Raw genomic sequence first — 14,496 nt, 5'->3', positions numbered from 1 at the left:
GAATGTAATTTCTTTTCTTTTTTTTTTTTAGATGGAGTCTCACTCTGTCTCCTAGGCTGGAGTGCAGTGGCACGATCTCAGTTCACTGCAACCTCTGCCTCCTGGGTTCAAGCAATTCTCCTACCTCAGCCTCCTGAATAGCTGGGATCACAGGTACGCACGCGCCACCATACCCAGCTCATTTTTGTATTTTTAGTAGAGACTGGGTTTTGCCCTGTTGGCCAGGCTCGTCTTGAACTCCCGACCTCAGGTGATCCGTCCACCTCAGCCTCCCAAAGTACTGGGATTACAGACATGCGCCACTGTGCCCGGCCCTGAGTGTCATTTCTTTTTTTCTTTTTTTGAGATGGAGTTTCGCCCTTGTTACCCAGGCTGGAGTGCAATGGCACAATCTCGGCTCACTGCAACCTCCGCCTCCTGGGTTCAAGCAATTCTCCTGCCTCAGCCTCCCAAGTAGCTGGGACTACAGGCATGTGCCACCATGCCCAGCTAATTTTTGTATTTTTAGTAGAGACGGGGTTTCACCATGTTGACCAGGATGGTCTCAATCTCTTGACCTCATGATCTGCCCGCCTCGGCCTCCCAAAGTGCTGGGATTACAGGCATGAGCCACTGCGCCTGGCCTAACTGTCATTTCTTAAACCCTTTCCTTAACACCTTCCCTGCCCTCACCCACCCCGATATCTCTCTTGGCCTTCTTTCAGTTCCTCAAACATACCAGTTCCTTTCCAGACTCCTGGCCCTTTGGAGTTGCTGTTCCCTTTGCCTGAATATCTTTTCTCTTACTTTGAAAGGCTTGCTAGTGGTCATGCTTCTCTTTGTAGATCTTAGATAAAATCTCATACCCTTAGGCCAATCTGGCCAATGAGTCTAGAAGAGGTTCTCATTTATTCTTTGATCTGTAACCTTCTATCTCACCATCTTGTATATTTCCTTTCTACTATTCATCATACTATTATTTTATGTTCACTTAGTTATTATGTTTCTTCCCCCAGTAGAATGTAAGCTCTATGAGAGCACAGATTGTTTCTTATTCACCCTTGTGCATGCATGGCTCAGAATAGTACCTGGCTTACAGTAGACACTCAGTAAATGTGTGCTGAATAAATGGATAGAGAATGAATCAATGGAAACAAGGATAAAAGAAAAGGTTAAATAAAGGCAGAAGATGGTGAAAAGAAAACAGAAAGAAGTATATTTTGGTAGGCGATAAGGGGTGGATATAATGACATCAGAAGTAGCCTCATCTTGAGCTATTGCTGACTTCAGGATCAGAATTCTGTGCCCTGGCATAGTAAACACTTTTTATTTATTTATTTTTTTTTGAAACAGTTCTTGCTATGTTGCCTAGGTTGGCCTCAAACTCCTGGGCCCAAGAGATCCTCCTGCCTTGGCCTCTCAAGTGGTTGGGATTACAGGCATGCACCACCAGGCCCAGCTCCAGTAGATACTTTTTAAGCAAGTCTTGGAATGTAATCATACTCTTCTACTTTCTTATTTTGGGTAATAAATAAAATTCCTTGGAAATTGCTTTGGGTCATAATTTGCCTACTACTTCCATGGTTATAGAGCTAGCCAGCTGAAACTCAAAGGAGCAAATTGATTTTTTTCTGGGTTGAAATTACTTTTAAATGGAAAGACTATGTAGTCCAAAATGCCCAAGGGCAGCCCTTATGGAAGAGCTTGTGTGGCATCATTAAGCATTGAGCCTACAAATGCCAGTAAATCAAAGTGCAAGCCAAAGTGTAACATATGAGTCTGACTCATGAACTCTAATAAAGTTTTGTGAAACAGAACCCATGTGTGAGTCCAGATCCCAAATGACTTCAAGATTGTTAAAAACTGTGCAATTGCAATTGCAATTTGATTCTGTCCTTGGAAGATTCCTGGAAAATTCTTGAGAAGTGTGTATATGTAAATAAATACTCAAATTGCCAGCTCCTGTTTTCGAGATTCATGCAGAGATCACTATTTTAATACAGAGCTACTTTTTTCCCTTTAAGTGGATGTCCCTCTGAATTACTTGTAAGGTTTTATTACACACCACAATAATTTTCTCATCCTATCTGCATTTGAGGTGAATAGATCCACTGTATTTTCTCTTTCAATATGTATAAGACTCATATTGAAGGGAATTGTATATGTTAAAGATTTTTTAAAAGTGTTATTATGGTTTTTTTAAGAGACAAGATTGTGCTCTGTCACCCAGGCTGGAGTGCAGTGGCAAGATCACTGCAGCCTTCAACATCTTGGCTTGAGGGATCCCCTAGCCTCAGTCTCCTACTGCTATGCCCAGCTAATTTTTTTTTTAATGTAGACATGGAGTCTCACTAGGTTGCCCAGGCTGGTCTTGAACTCCTGACCTTAAGCAATCCTCTGGCCTCTGTCTCACAAAGCACTGGGATTACAGGTGTCAGCCACCATGCCCAGCCTATTGTGAAGTTTTTGAACACACAAAAGAATAGAATTACAGAAACACCATTCATTCATCATCCAGAGTCAATAATTATCAAGATTTTATAGCATTTGCTTTATCTATTCCTTTTATTCGTTGATTGGAATACTTAAAAGCAAAATCTTAGACATTAAATAATTTTACCACTACATACCTTAATATATATCTCTAAATGTTAATATTTGCCTTACATAAACACAAGGGCATTATCATATGTATCAAAATTAATTGCTTGGTGTTATCTAATGCCCAAACCATAATCAAATTTCCCTGATAGTCTCAAATATTACATTTGGTTTGTTTGAATTAATGTCCCAACAAAGTCCACATATTCCATTTGGTTGTGGGATCTCTTAAGTATCTTTTAATCTAGAGCCGTTCCCTCACCTCTTCCCCTTTTTTTTTAATTTTTTTAAATGCCATTGATTACATTTGGTTTGTTTGAATTAATGTCCCAACAAAGTCCACATATTCCATTTGGTTGTGGGATCTCTTAAGTATCTTTTAATCTAGAGCCGTTCCCTCACCTCTTCCCCTTTTTTTTTAATTTTTTTAAATGCCATTGATTTATGGCAGAATAACTGGGTTAGCTGTCCATTAGAATGTCCAGATTCTATTTATTTATGTATTTGCTTATTGATTGATTGATTGATTGATTGAGACAGGGTCTCACTCTGTGGGCCAGACTAGAGTGCATGGCACAATCATGGCTCACTGCAGCGTCGCCCACTCAGGCTTAGGCGATCTTCCCATGTCAGGCTCTCAGGTAGCTGGGATTGCAGGTATGTGCTGGAATGTCCTGCATTCTATTAGATATGTCTGCCTGCTTCCATATGTTGTCATTAACATGTGTCTCTATCCTTCATATTTCCTTTAAGTGAAAAAAACTCTAGAGCAATGCTGCCCATTAGAACTTTCTATGATGATGGAAATATTCTTCCTGCACTATCTAAAACCAGTAGCTACTGGCAACATGTGGCTATGTGTGCTCTAAATGGGACTAATGCAAGTGAATAACTGCATTTTAAATGTATTTAGTTGGCTGGGCATGGTGGCTCATGCCTATAAGCACTTTGGGAGGCTGGGGCGGGTGGATTACCTGAGGTCAGAAGTTCGAGACCAGCCTGGCCAACATGGCAAAACCTCGTCTCTACTAAAAACACAAAAAATTAGCTGGGCATGGTGGCGGGTGCCTGTAAACCCAGCTACTTGGGAGGCTGAGGCAGGAGAATCACTTGAATTCAGGAGGCAGAGATTGCAGTGAGCCAAGATCATGCCACTGCACTCCAGCCTGGGTGACAAGAGTGAGACTCCATCGCAAATAAATAAATAAATAAATGTATTTAGTTTTAGTTCAGTTAAGTAGCTATAAATGGCCACCATATTGTTATTGGACAGTGCAACTCTCAGTGTAGTTGATTAGATTCAGCTATAATTTTCTTGGTAAATGTGCTTCATAGGTACTTCCTATGAATCACATAGGGAAGTATATGATGTTAACTATAATAATGTAGATTAGGGCTGGAATTGATCAGTGAGTTCATATGGTGACAGCCAGATTCCTCTAGTGTAAAGTTTGCCCAAAGGATATAATGTAAAGTTTGCCTAAAGGATATTATTTTAACATATATATTATATAAATTATATATGTGTATATATGTATGTATGTGTATAGTATATATGCACGTATGTATATATATGCACACACACTTCATCTTTTTTTTGAGACTAAATCTTGCTTTGTTGCCCAGGGTGGAGTGCAGTTGCATGATCTCGGCTCACTGCAACCTCCATCTCCCAGGTTTAAGCGATTCTCCTGCCTCAGCCTCCCAGGTAGCCGGGATTACAGGCAACTGCTACCATATCCAGCTAATTTTTGTATTTTTAGTAGAGACAGCATTTCACCATGTTTGTTAGGTTGGTCTTAAACTCCTGACCTCAGGTGATCTGCTCACCTCAGCCTCCCAAAGTGCTGGGATTACAGGTGTGAGCCACTGTGCCCTGCTATACTTCATCTTTATGCTATTTGTTAGAACCAAGGAAAGAACTCAGTGTAGTTCATTGGGCTTTCTCATACACACAAAAGTGAGAAAGGTAAAGCTTTCTTCTCTGTATATCAGCGTATGAGAAAACTAAACTCTTATAGAAAATTTTAGAGAAAGACTTTGGAGAATGCCAAATATAAGACAATTATTTCTTGGGTCTTGAGGCTGGGCCAATGCTTTAAAAGAAATAAAAAATCAATGACCTGGAAATGCACTACTACTGAAATAATCGGATCATTTCATGTTCTTGGGTGTTTTTTGTTTTTGTGTTTCTTCCTTTGCAGGCAAAGGCAAGTGACCAACTCACTTTGGAAACTCAATCTGCTGGTGTTATTCATACTTGCTAATGAATAATTCACTGGCTTAAAAGATTGTAGGGCCTGACAAATGATTCTGTTGAGTTCAGATATAAACAAATGGCTTAGAACAGGACTTTGAAGGTCTTTTTTTTTTTTAAAATTACTTATTATGGAATACAGCTGTCTTTTTGCTCTAATAACAGCCCTTCTTTTCTTACCTGTGACCTTGTCTGATAACCCAGGTGGCCTTTCTTTTTGCTGTAGGTGGGGAACTGATGGCAGGAAGAGGACTCAGCATGCACTGAACAGTGTTGTAAAACCTGACTTGACTAACCTTTCCCCTTTCAGATTATGAAAGCTACAGACTCTTTTCTGGACAAATGCATATATGCACATGTGGAAATGTCGCCTATCATTTCAGGAGGTTCATGACCCCTGAGATAGCCAGGGATCACCGGATAAGAAGACCTGCACTGGAAGTAGAAATGGCAGACACACTTGCATGGATATTTTTATGGCATACTGTATATACAGTTTAGCTAAAAAAGCTGAAGAGGCCAGTTTCTGCTGCTTTTGATATTCCCAGACCAATCCTTTCTATTATTTTACATTTTCTACTTGTTTTAAGGTGGCTTCCTTTTTGGACTAAATAATGCAAGTCCTTGGCAAAAATATATTTTTAAGTACCTAAAGGTATTTAAAGTAACTTCCTCTCTGCTCCCCCACCTTGGGTCCCTCCCCAGAGGCATACATTATTAGCAGCTTCCAGTGTATCCTTTCTGGGATATTCTAAAGCATATATGTAGATATAATATTCTCCTTCTCTCCCAAATGGCAGTACACTGTGTACATTTTTATGCCATTTTTTTCTTGGCTCTATAGTTTAGAGACTATTTACTTTTAGAATGTATAATTCTGTCTGCCTCATTCTTTTTCCATGCTGCATAATATTCCACCATATGGCTAAACCATAACTGATTTAATCCGATCCTAACTAATAAACATTTAGTTGGTTTCCAGTATTTTTTTTAACTAGAAATAATTGTGTATCATATGTTTTTGTGAAAGTATACCTATGGGATAAATTCCTGGTAGTAGAATTGCTGAGTCAAATTAAACATTTGACAGACATGATCAAATTGCTCTTCAGAGAAGTTATACATAGTAGGCAAAATAATGGCCCCCAAAGATGTTCACATCCTAATCCCTGGAACCTGTGCATAGGTTACGTTACATGGTAAAGGGGAAATTAAGGTTGTAGATGGAATTAAGGTTGCTAATCAGCTGACCTTAAATTAGGGAAATTATCCTGGATTATCTGGGTGTTCCCAATGCAATCACAAAGGCCCTTAAAAGTGAAATGGAGGCCGGGCATGATGGCTCACGCCTGTAATCTCCGCACTTTGGGAGACGTAGGCAGGTGGATCATGAGGTCAGGAGTTTGAGACCTGCCTGACCAATATGATAAAACCCTGTCTACTAAAATTACAAAAATGGTGGCACACATCTGTATTTGGGATGCTGAGGCAAAATAATCGCTTGAACCTAGGAGGTGGAGGTTGCAGTGAGCCGAGATCGCCCACTGCACCCCAGCCTGGGCGACAGAGTGAGACTCCATCTCAAAAAAAAAAAAAAAAAAAAGGAAACAGAATCAGAGAGATGGCAGCATGAGAAGACTTGGCTCTATATAGCCACTTTTGAACACGAAAGAAGGGAACTTTATTTATTTATTTATTTTTAATTAAAAAAATTTTTTTTATTGCATTTTAGGTTTTGGAGTACATGTGAAGAACATGCAAGATAGTTGCATAGGTACACATGTGGCAGTGTGATTTGCTGCCTTCCTCAAGAAGGGAACTTTAAACCAAGAAATAAGAGCAACCTCTAGAAAAGTAAGAAAACAAAAAAGGCAAGGAATGCAGCCCTGCTGGCATCTTGATTTTAACCCAGTGAGATCTGTGTTGGACTTCTCACGAAATTATATGATAATAAATTTTTCTTGCTTTAAGCCCCTAAATTTGTGGTAATTTGTTAAGTTGCCATAGAAAACAAATACATTGTATGTATTTACACTCCCATCAATGTGTTTTCCTATACCCTTCCTATCAGTCCTGTCTTTTTAATAGTTTCTTCCTTTCCTATGAATACACCTATTATTTGAAATATTTACAGTTTTTCTCTTATAATTAATTTTAGTTAAAAGAAAAATTTGAGCCATAATTATCTGTCATATTCTTGTTCTTTATAATTTACTCTTTGGAAAATCCCCACTTGGGGCATGTTTCTTTTTCTGGTCTGGGGCCCCGATGTGAACAGGATGTGCTGCTGTATCATTTCTGCAATGCTGATGTCATTGCTGGCCAAGCTGCACTGCAGACACTCTCTGGAAATAGAGGTTGTTCATTGAAATATTTGCTGTCACCAAGAGGTACCTACCCAGGTAATAAAGCCTATCTTTTGAAGTGGTGACAGTTCAATTCTTAAAAGGCTTTGTTGGCTCCCTGCAGAGGTAGACAGCCTCGATGATAAATTACTTTGCAAGATGAGTGAGAGGCATCATGTAAGTAGCAACTTCCACATTTCCACAGCAGCTGAGAGCCTCAGGTGACCATGGTGGGTGGGGACAATTAAGAGAGTGTGAAGTATCCCCATCAACTCATTTAATATCACCATAGCAGACTAGCAGAAGTAGCTGTGCCTGGTCCTTTCTAATTCCACAGATTTCTTTTACCCCATGTAATGGGACCTCTCTTTACCCATGTACGTTAACCCCTACAGGTTGGTTTGACCATCTCTGCATTTAATATTCAAAAATATTTGTTGAGTATCTTCTATTCTATTTAGGGTATAGACACTTAGCCATACAGAGTTTACTAATTATGGAGACAAATAGTAATCAACAGTCACAGGAACAAATGTAAAACTGCTATTATGGCAGTAGCTACAAAGAGGAGACACATATTTATATGTATGATATAAGATATGATATTGAAATTCCACCTTGTCAGGGGCAGCAGAAGAGAGATCTTGGTGGGGTATGTAAATCTGTGTACATGTGTTAATCAAAACCTGACACTCTAAGTTTCAATGGATGACATTCTAAGTAAAGGGTAGAGTGAGGAAAGGAAAGGACCTAGAAACATTGCTTAGCTAGACAGAGGAGGATAAACAGACAGAGAAAGAATGACCAGAAAGTTGGAGGGAAACCAGAAAAGAGCTGTGCCCTAGCAGCCAAGCAAGGAGAGTCCAGTTAGATCAAGAGTTAAGACTAGGAAGGGCATAGGATGGAACATTGTGTCTCTAGAGATCAACAAGATGTCTATGTTGCGGACCCAGTGACATGGTAGGGCATGCCTGGATTCAAATGTGGCTGCTCCCTTATTAGGTCTGTGGCTTTTAGTAGAAGGCTGTCTAGTTTCAGATTCTGCATCTGTAAAATAGGGATAATATCTCCCTAAGAGTTATTGTGGGGATGAAATGAATTAGCATATGCAATGTGCCTAGCACTTTGCAGATCCTCAGTAAAGACTGATTCATGGCAAGGCACGATGGCTCACATCTGTAATCCCAGCACTTTGGGAGGCTGAGGCATGTGGATCATGAGGTTAGAAGTTCAAGACCAGCCTGGTCAGCATGGTGAAACCCCATCTCTACTAAAAATACAAAAGTTAGCTGGGCATGGTGGTGTGCGCCTGTAATCACAGCTACTTGGGGACGCTGAGATAGGAGAATCACTTGACCCTGGGAAGCAGAGGTTGCAATGAGCTGAGATTGTGCCACTGCATTCCAGCCTGGGTGACAGATTGAGACTCTGTCCCAAAAAATAAGAAGACCGATTGTTCTCTCCCAATAAATCTCCAGCTATTTATTAGTTTTGCTCGTCACTCTCCTTGATTTCTTAGCATTGGTGCTGGTGACCTACAGAGGTAGACAGCCTCAGTGATAAATTAGGATCATCACAGGCCCTGTCCCACATTATTCTGGGTGTCAGCAAGTTGTGAGTGACAAATCAGTGATCTGGACACTATAGGTAGCTAGGTTTCCACCTGTATCTCTTGGTATGCAGAGACACACAGAACTAGGAACTGGATAAGAATACAGAATACCCTTCTTCATCGTACCAAGTCTTTCCCTTCCAGGGAAATGAATACCTAATCTTGTCTTGACCATCTTTCTGCACTATTTCCAATTGTATAACTCTCTAAGGCAAAATATTAGTAATAAATGACAACACAATTTAGGATTTTTAATACTTTTTCAGAGACAGCATTGGCCTTACTAGATTTTTTGGATTGCCAGAAGGAGCCACTACCTTCTCCTTGCCTTCATTATTGTCTATTAGACATAGTGAACATCCCCTGTTCATTCAGAGCTCTTGCTATGTCCATCACCTCTGACGGTTTTCACAGCGTAACTGTGGTTTTGGCAAATACAGTAACAACCCATTAGGCTACTTAATTCTTGCCTTAAACAAAACCCCAGAAAAGTCTGGAAACCTTTATGGAGAGAACGACATACTTCTATTGTTGCTAACACGGGATACCTAACTTTTAAATCTGTTGAAAAATTAGCCCTGTATTTCTAATTAGCACACGTTTATTATTATGACCATGTTTTCTGAAGCAACTATGAGGACCTAACATTTAATAAGCAAAAGACCTTTTAGAACAGGCAACTATTTTAAATGAGAATTGTTCCAGAAATTTCAAGGCTTTGGGGGTCGTACAGCTACTAAACATGGGTACTATTTAAATTATAACAGAGATATATAGACACTTCTCATTCTACTTTTAGAAGGGAAAGGGTAAACATTTTAACATGGTAATTGGGGATAACAGGAGCTGATGGAAGGAAATCTGGTATTGTTAGCATTTCTCGATCCGCCTACCACGCCAGACAGGGCCAGTCTCTCTGGTTAGGGCACTGCGTGGGCAACTGCGGCAGCACCTCCAGGCGGCGCACCGCGAGTGCGCTGGGGCCTCGCGCGCTTTCCACAATGGAAGACTGCGCATTTGAGTGTCCCTGGCAACGCCATGCTTCCGCCTTCTGGAAGCCTGCGCTCCAGCTTCGAGTGTGAGAGACCCGTCCTGGTGGGAGGGACCCGGGCTCGTGGAGGACGGATGGGGGAACAAGGGGTGGGGGGCTGGGGAAGCTTCTGGGAACATTTGCTCTAGGAATTGAGCTAAACTAAGAAAAATTGGTCCAAGGCTCGGCACAAAAGGATCTTTTCACTACAGTCCTTTCGCCCACGCAGGGAACGATGCCTCTGGAGGTGGTGGTGGAGCTGCAGATCCGGGCGGTAAGAGATAAGTGAACTCCCCTCCTTAACCTCAAGTCGGACTCTTAAACGCTCTCAGGTGGTTTTCAAATCCTTCCCCCATCTCCCCCACTTACCACAAACACATTATTTTCTGGGACAAGTCGTACCTTTGTCCAAAAGATTCTCCATACTGGTGTTCCCAGACTTCCTACCCTTTAATTCAGCTCCACCTGTTCCCACTCTTTTTTTTCTGTTCTAAAGCTAACATGTTTCTTACCTTTATCATGAATTTTTTGTTCTTTTGAAGCAACCCTGCATTAAGTCCAGGTAGAATTTTATTTTCTTCTCCTGGATAAAGATTTGTTAAAGCATTTTAAACTTAAGTAACCAGGGAATGATTTTAAACAGCTTCATCGCTTCCTGATTATTTGCCAACTCTATGAACCAATCAGATATTTTCTATGCTATTTTCCCCTCAGTGATGGCTCTGGCTTGCTAATTCCAAAAGGGGAATCAATTGATCAACAAATATTTTGTAATTAACCACCAAGTCTTTCCTAAGTGAGGTGCTGTGGAAGAGTGACTTCATGGTTCCTACTTGGGGTTCGCCATTCCCTTATTTCAGTTTCCATGTTACAATCCTTCCATGTAGTTAGTGACAGAATGTCATGCACTGGAGGTGATTACAAGCACAATGCTAACAGAAAATTGTCATGGAATCTGGCTAGCCTCCAATTGGCAAATGCCAACGGATGTTTCATCATACATTCGGCTGTGAAACAAAGGTGATCAAAACTTCCTGGATTTGTCCCACTTTGCTGACAGCAAATAAGGCTAGATCATATTAGTCATGCTCTCAAACTTGTGCAGGAAGATGAAGGAACTTTTGAGAAGCTAAGTGATAAAGCAGTCTCCCTCCTCATCAAGGCAAAAATGAAGCAAGTTGTCATCTCACTTTGTTCAACATTATTGGTTAATTTTATTTTGATTTTTAAAAGGCATTCCTTAGTGTACAATTAACAAAGAAATCCATTTTCTACTCCACAGTACTTAGGATGCTTCAAAAACATCAGGTGAAATTGACTTATGCTTTAAAAGCCAGAAAACTCAGGCCCCAACTAAAACAGGAAATTCCAAAAGTGTAGTTTCGAACCAAATGGTAAGCTTAATTTCATGCCCCTAATATTCAGATTTGTGGACACTGCAAGAGGAAATATCATTTGCTTCCAAATATCTGGCCTGAATATTGCTGCAGTTAAAACAATCTCCCTAAGGTTAAACAACAAACCCAAACCACTTAGAACTTCACAGTTTAGCTGCTTTAGCAAGTGAAGAGGTAGTCGGTGTTCAGGGTGTTGTGGGAATGCAAATCATTTGATTTTGAGGCATAGCTGTTCCTTTTTCAGTGTGCCCCTCATTCTCAACAAGTTCATGGTGTCACTCAATCAAAACATACTTATCACAGCCATTCTCCAGGTTCCTATCCACACCTCAGTATGGTAGATAAAAGTCCATAATCATTTCTATTTATAAATGCCAAGATAGTCATTAAGATTATCTACGGACAACACTCCCATAGGTAATTTAAAGGATTTCTTTTCAGGCAGAGCAGCCCTTAAAGCACATACCTTCTCCAGTCCTTCTGGGTCAAATAATAATGAGCAGAGCTCACCATGTGTTTGGTGGTCTTTGGTTTTATGATTTGGGGAGGCACCATGGATGAATAGCTTTAAATGTAAAGATCAATGTAAACAGAAATTTAGGAGTTATACTTTGTGCCTGGTATAGCAGCAGACTCCCCTGATGAATTTCAAGTTAAATACTGTTACCTAAAATGTGCTATATCTCGGAAAACGGAATTCCATGTGAAAAACTGTAGCATACAGATATATATGAGAAAACTTAAGTTTTTGCATTGAGAAGACATTCTTTCCCCATTTTATTACCCTGCTAGAGGAACATTATTCTTTATTCAGTGGAGATGACTGGCAGCAGGGCTCCATCTCCTGTCATACTGGTAACTGGCATAACGTGGTCAGTCTATTTCTAAACTTTCAGTTCCTCTTACTCTCCCCAGCAACTTAGTTTCTCTGCCCTCTCTCATGCCATGTTAGGTTGTAAACAGAAATAAGCATGGGGCCATGTCCCATTCTTTCTTTTCTATGAGCATCTTAGATATGCCTACCTTTGAAGTGTTTCCTCTTTAAGTAAGTTCTTGGCTTTTTCTCTGAATGTTAAAAGGCAGGGAGTAGTGGGAAATCAAGCTCTTTTGAGGGTTGGAGTGAGAGGAGAGAAAGACAAGTATTATAATTTCTTTTCCCACTACCCTATCCACAAATATGGATAGAGAGAGATAATAAATAAAAGAGATAATAAAGTAAAAAAGCTTACCAAGAAAATCAGGATTAAGAAGAAATCTCCCAACTGTGGCAACAGATCTTCAGGGAATAAATTAGAAAAACCTATTTTTAAAGTCTCTTGGACTTTAAAAATAATGTTTAAAATCTACCTCAGGAAAAGGACTAGGATTATTATGTGGCCTGTCTGCATGTATATTTACAGAATGAAGATGATGTTTCTTTTTCAAAGTTCAGTTTACAAGTGATATGTTGATTTAGGGATTACCACAAAACACAAATCTTACTGATATCAACTTTTGAAAAACAGCAACAGTACAGCCACCTCAGCTTGGCTTCTTTGCAGTTGTCCTGGAGATAGAAACAATTGTTGAATAAATATACAATAGAGGGTTTTGGTTTTTTTTGTTTTGTTTTGTTTTGTTTGCTTTCCCTAATATGGCTGTGTTCAGCAATGGCCAGCGTGTGCTCCAGCCTAGCAGCACATCAAGATGGGACACCTGAAATCCAAAGGAAGCCTGAAATGCCTAAGAGGGACAAGCAGGATGGCTGCTGGTTTAGGTTGGCATCATCGAATGTTTCCACATTCGAACCTTCCGACTTCCTGGTGCCATAATCAATGAGATGGTGTCACTGTTGACTCCACAGTAAAAAGAGGACGGGAGCATTATGGGGTGAGAGCCAGCAATAGTCCACGATGCTGTACTGCATGTATCCCAGAAAAAAGCCAAAAGCCACGTCGGTGACATTGTGCCGCCCCAGCATGACCCTGGAGAGGCCCAAGACGAAGGCCCACAGAACCACCAGCACCCTCAGTGGAATGGCCAGCACCAGGTGGTTCAGGATGAACCTTGACATCAGGGCGGCCCTTGTGGCATGGCCTGACGGGAAGGAGTACTTGTCCACCGAGAGAGTGACAAACATGTCCATCTGGTTGTGGGCCGGGCGGCGCCTGCGGACCAGCCCTTTGATCAAGGCCACCAGCAGCAGGTCCAAGAGCAGGGCGAAGAGCAGGTTCATCAGCACCTCGCGCCCGGCCCAGCTGTCGCTCCTGCACAGGCAGTAGAGAGTGCCCACCAGCCAGGGGATGCCGTGTCCCGAAATCTCCAGCAGCTTCATAAGGGGTCGCACGCTGCCCCACGACGAGCTCTCTCCCGCGCACACCCCCAGCTTCTTGGACAGCCACAGGTCAATGGCCAGCAGGGAGCGCAGAGCGATGCCCAGGAAGGACGGGTTCAAGTCCATGCGGTCCTCCTCGGGCAGCGGAGGCGGGGGCGCCTGCGAGGGGCCCGCCGCGGCCTGGGGGAAGGAGCCGCGGCAGTGCACCGGGCTCTCAGACGCACGGAGCCGGGCGCAGGCGGGGTCGACGCCCGTAGCGCGGCTGCTGAGCAGCGACTGGAACTCAAACCTGCTGCCGCCGCCATGGGCAGGGCTGCCTGGGCTGCTGCTGCTGCTCGAAGCGGAGACGCCCAGGGGCCGTCCCTCGACGCTCCTCCGGGGACTTGGCATCGCGGCTGACGGCCCCGACCCCGGGACCCGGCCGTACTAAACAGACGCTTCCCGGCCCGGCAGCCTCTTCCGCTTCCGCACTACCATCCTTGAGGGGCGGGGAGAGGAGCCGGGGAGAGCGCGACTGTGACACCTGGTGGAGGCGTGGGAGGGAACTGGAATTTGCAATGTGAGGAGAGCAGAGGGGAGGATGTTGGCGCTGGGAGGTACAGGTGAGGGAGTGAGGTGTTGGGGGAAATGTCAGTGTCTGCAGTAGCTTAAGAGAAACAAAGCAAACAAAACAAAAGCAAAGCCTGTTTTCGCTCTCTTGTTTGTTTTCTTTCTTTTTAAGATTTCTTGCCCGGGGGTGTTCCTGCCTGGAAAGCAAGATGTGTACCTCGGGGTCTACCTCCTGAATCAGTACCTGGAGACAAACAGCTTTCCTTCTGCGTTCCCCGTTATGATTCAGCAAAGCATGAGATTTGAAAAGGTGTCCTTGACTTTCTTACTGGGTTTTGTTGTCTAAAGATAACCTAATAGTTCTTGTAAAGAACACAGTTTTTACAGCATTATTTTGTAATTTTCCTTTAAA

The 14,496-nt window shown here is 42.1% G+C and overlaps 2 protein-coding genes across 9 annotated transcripts in view; one reads left to right on the top strand and one right to left on the bottom strand.

The window, feature by feature from the left end:
* SPATA6L (spermatogenesis associated 6 like) overlaps positions 1-14,496 on the top strand; it is a 71,113-nt gene that overhangs the window by 353 nt on the left and 56,264 nt on the right. For 3 of the 8 annotated variants that reach the window (XM_078368427.1, XM_078368426.1, XM_054255870.2), the window contains exons 2-4: positions 32-153; positions 10,054-10,098; positions 14,257-14,394. In XM_078368427.1, the coding sequence (XP_078224553.1) occupies positions 10,060-10,098; positions 14,257-14,394 (177 nt within the window). In that variant the 5' untranslated portion in view covers positions 32-153; positions 10,054-10,059. Of the gene's footprint in view, positions 1-31; positions 154-9,840; positions 9,873-10,053; positions 10,099-13,751; positions 14,138-14,256; positions 14,395-14,496 lie in introns of those variants that run through there. The other 5 variants (XM_035305030.3, XM_054255879.2, XM_035305039.3 and 2 more) reach the window with 5 other exon arrangements.
* PLPP6 (phospholipid phosphatase 6) lies at positions 11,015-14,007 on the bottom strand. The gene has a single exon (XM_008996446.5). It carries the CDS (start codon positions 13,923-13,925, stop codon positions 13,047-13,049), a length of 879 nt encoding a protein of 292 aa, XP_008994694.2. The 5' UTR covers positions 13,926-14,007; the 3' UTR covers positions 11,015-13,046.

The sequence above is a fragment of the Callithrix jacchus genome, chromosome 1 (assembly GCF_049354715.1).
Source record: "Callithrix jacchus isolate 240 chromosome 1, calJac240_pri, whole genome shotgun sequence".
Classification (NCBI taxonomy): Eukaryota; Metazoa; Chordata; class Mammalia; order Primates; family Cebidae; genus Callithrix; species Callithrix jacchus.
The sequence above is the reverse complement of the archived record's forward strand: the minus strand, read 5'-3'. Positions and strand labels throughout refer to the sequence as shown.